The sequence below is a fragment of the Mangifera indica genome, chromosome 14 (genome assembly GCF_011075055.1).
Source record: "Mangifera indica cultivar Alphonso chromosome 14, CATAS_Mindica_2.1, whole genome shotgun sequence".
NCBI lineage: Eukaryota > Viridiplantae > Streptophyta > Magnoliopsida > Sapindales > Anacardiaceae > Mangifera > Mangifera indica.
In genome coordinates this window covers 9860300-9864636 of record NC_058150.1, presented here as the reverse complement: position 1 = coordinate 9864636, position 4337 = coordinate 9860300, and the positions used below count along the sequence as shown (strand labels likewise).

The 4337-nt window shown below is 30.7% G+C and overlaps 1 protein-coding gene across 1 annotated transcript; it reads right to left on the bottom strand.

The window, feature by feature from the left end:
- Positions 1–321: 321 nt before the first annotated feature.
- On the bottom strand, positions 322–3550 carry LOC123195952 (zinc finger BED domain-containing protein RICESLEEPER 2-like). Its single transcript, XM_044609828.1, has 3 exons — positions 3375–3550; positions 3159–3299; positions 322–2049 (listed from the first exon to the last, which is right to left on the bottom strand). Exons 1-3 carry the CDS (start codon positions 3417–3419, stop codon positions 340–342), a joined length of 1896 nt encoding a protein of 631 aa, XP_044465763.1. The 5' UTR covers positions 3420–3550; the 3' UTR covers positions 322–339.
- Between the last annotated feature and the right edge of the window lie 787 nt (positions 3551–4337).

Here is a 4337-nt window from a genome sequence, read left to right as displayed (position 1 = left end):
CACCGTTGTGACAACAAGGAGGTCTGCTGTTAAAATGCTGGCCAATAAAGCTCGAGAGAAGCAGAGAGAGAAATATAAGTAAGATAGTAAAAGAAAAGGATAAGCAAGGTGGTAAAAGAAAAGGATATGGAAGAAAAAAGAGAGAGAAATATAAATTAAAATTACCTTTTAGTAATTTTAATTTATTTTTTAAAAGAAATATATTAAATTAAAGGATTTGTAACTTGTAATGAAAAATGGGAAATGTTTTGAACTTACATCTGTTTGGTCACTTCCAAAGAAAGGATGAAATAAAGTAAATAAAAAAAATGAAAACACATATGTATTTCAACAACTTCATTATATATTCTCGGGGTCTTTCAACCAAAGTTTAGTACATATCAAAGCATGTTCTAAGTGGACATCCAAACTAGTCTTAGAAATATCTTTAATGTCTTCGTACAAAGAATAATTAAAGTCATTCGAACGAGCAAATATAGGTATGGATAAGAAATCACGAGTCATCCTAGCAAGTGTTGGAAAAGTCGAAGAATTGAGACGCCACCATTCTAGTATATCAAAGTCTTCATATGGAGGAACCTTGGAATCTGTCAAATAGCAGTCAAGTTCTGATTTTGGTAAAGCAACCTCATTTGCATGCTGTGAAAATGCAAATGGTCTTTCCATGGTATGGACATCCTTTGCATATTCTTTGTAAATATTTGTAACACTATGAATGATTTTTTTCAGGTGTGTGTCTGCTGCCTCATTGTCATACATTTCTTTGAGGAAATGCTGTACAATATCCATTTTGAACCGTGGATCTAGAATTACTGAGATTATGAAAACCAGCTTAGAGTTGTTGCAGTATTCATCAAAATATTCTATGCAACATGATGCAACGTGGCGAATGTAATGATGCTCACTTTTTGTAAACTGTAGCACTTTTAAAAGTATAGGGAAAAACTCATTTGCCAATTTAATTTGAGAGACTTCATTCAACACTACCCACAAGCTGTGCAGTAAAGTTGCCTCATTCCAATCAAAATTGATAGACTTGAAATCCGGATCTATATGCTCCAGTTCACAAAATGCTCCTTTATATCCCATCGCCCAATCAAGCAGATAAAAATTTTGAAGATGATCTCTAGGATGATATTTGGAACTTACCTTTTTACCCATGGACTCAGCTTTTCTCACCGCTAATTCAAACATAAATTTGTTTGATTGTGTCATATAGTAATCTTCAAGCTTCCTCGCTTTAATGAAAATATCATTATTCAACACCTCAAATCTAACTTTAGATTCAAATCTACTTAATAAATAACCACATGTACAATAATTCCCCATGAAAGGAAGAGAAGCTCGTTCATTAAGCCAATTGTTAAGCTCAATAACCTTTGATTCACGAATACATTCAACAACTATAGACAATATTCTTTTGTCTATGTTCCAATCTATAAACAAACGCTTTAGAGATTTTTCATCTAAGTCTCTTGTTATAGCAATATCATCATTCTCCAATTGAATAATCCTCTTCTTCAATTCCCAATTATCATCTATAAACCAAACTGTCATAAACCCAATTTCATGACCGTTGGTTAACCAATCAATTGTTACATTAAAACGACCAGAGAGATTATCCAAATATTTGTGCAACTTAACTTTCTCTTGTTCATAAACATCAATTATTTCATTTTTTATGCCATTAAGCCCATACATGATGATCTTTCGCACCAAATCAGAGTTATTCATTTCTTGATCAATGACACTTTTCTCTCTTGCTATATCTACTACCCCACTTAGATTTCTCAAACTCGGACAACTTTTTAGATGATTTTTGAGATGTGTGGTTCCACTCTTACTTGATCCTACAAACTTTTTCTTACAGTGTTTACACTGAGCCCATTCCTTTCTATCTTTGTCGACATACTTTGTGAAGTCCTCCCAAACCTTTGACCACCTTTTTCGTTTAAAACATGATGAATCCTCCACATTTGTATCCGTCACCATTGCTTCATTTAGAGTAGGTCTAAAATGGGCATTTTGTTCTCTTATTTCAATGATCTCCTGTTAATACACAAACAACTCTATCACCTAATAAATGATCTCCTATTAATACACAAACAACTCTATCACTTAATAAAAAGGTAAACAAAAAATGAAATTGAGCTCAATGAGAGATACCAAATCTTTGAAACATATTTAAGGCAACCAAATCAGCTTATATAGTTTGCTAGCAATACAGAGACATTGGCTAAGCATTTCAAGGATTATTAAATGTGTTTTTTTTTTTTAAAATGGCGCATACACACATGCACACACATATATAGTAAGACTATTATTTTCCTTCAGGGGTGTTCTCCTATGTTTTTGAAAAGTTTTCATTTTTGAAACGCTACAAACAGGACAAAACATTTCAATGGCGTTAAAAAATATAAAGAAAATTTGAAACATGTTTTTTTTTCCTTATTTTTTAATCGATTAAAAATTTATTTCATGTTTCAGTCTCCTTTACAATTTCAAACCATAACTCTAATTTTGTCTTCTCTCCTCTTCTCTCCATCCTTGGCTTCTTCAACTTTTGACGAATGCTCAAAAAATTGGCTTTGTTAGGTTTGATCTACACTATTTATTTGGTTGTCGGTTGATAAACCAAATACCAAATAGGTTGAGTGTACACGTAACTGTGGTTAAAAAGTTGTTGTATTATATATTTTACTATTTTTTTAAAGAAATACAAGTAGTTGTAATTTTTTAATAAAATTTGGTATTTATAAAAGAAACCCTTACATTTTTTATATTTATATGTTTACTATATTTTTGAGAAAATATGATTTCAATGTTTCATTTTTATGTTTCTATATTTCCATTTCCATGCTACATGGCCTTGGGCTGTCCTGGGTTCAAGTTGTATTCAAAGTATGTGATTCATACATATGACTAAGGGAGTAGTCCCTACTGTTTTGATCTTTACCAGTTAGGAACACATGTATCAAATATTGGCAATACATTTTGTTTTTCAAATTTGAACAATTTCAGCTCAATCCAAGGACCCAGATGCTAATATTTGAAACAAGTGTACTTTAATAAAAAACCGAAACCACAAGACTAGAACGTTATGATAAGAAATCCAGTTAACAATGATAGATCATATAACTTTAGTATGTAAGGGTTACCTGTATTTGTTGTTGAAGAGACTGAAGGTAGGTCATAGTTTCATGAAAGATTTCAACGTTTTCTGGGATCAAGTTGCCCTTGTACCATTCTACTAAATCATGCAAACACTTCATTCCCTCGCTGATTTTTATCTTTCCAACCTACATGAATTATACAGGCATTAAAGAGATATAATTTTCTATGAAATCGATTAATATGAATGAGAAAACAATTACTTGAAAATGAAAACGAGGATCAGATTCAATGGATATTGCTTCCATCTCTTTTTTTACAAAAGAACCTAATTAATTTACTATAAACTTTTGAATAAGAAAAACAGAGCCACTCTCGCATTTTTAGGTTGAAATTAGGGTCAGTGAGCGGCTGCTTCATTGCTCTTTCTTTGTTTGTCTTTATCCTTTCCAAGTCAAAAAGTTTTAGGAGTGGTGGTAGGTGGGACTTCAAATTGCACCATCCAATCATATATTGGCTTTCCCCATAAGGAAAGCAATAAATGAAAATGGGCGGCAGCATTAAAGTCTTTGTGGGGGTCCAATTTTCCTAAATAAAGACCTCCCTATCTTCATTTGTATATACGCTCCTCTGATTTTGATACGATGCGCACGCACCCTTTCATTCCATTTTTTCTTTGCTACTTCTGCGTCCTTTGTCCTTTAATTCTCACAAAGTTTTAATCACATATATTTTTCATCAATCTTTTTGCAATTATTAATTATTTCAAGCACATGTATGAGACGTTATAAGTATAGTCTACTTAAATATATCCAAATATCATTAATATTTAAATTATATTATTATTTCATTTGTACAATGCAAATATAATATTTTCTAATTTGTAAAGTATAAACTATAAATGTTTTAATTATTGTTATTATTCTATTTAATTTTTTATTATATTTATTTTCCCATTTGTGAAAAACAAATTATGGTTATTTATATTTATGTTATTTTTTATACTTGTTTCAAATTAGTAAATGCAAATTATAATTATATCTCACCTACAACCTAAAGTTTAAAAAATCATAAAAAGTATGAATCCAAAGTTCTAAATATAATCAAAACTAAGATTTTAAATACTATAATTTAAAACTCAATGTTCTAAACATTAATTACAAAACCTGAAATTTTACAAATATGAGATAAATATAAACATGAAGTTCTGACACAACAATTTTGTT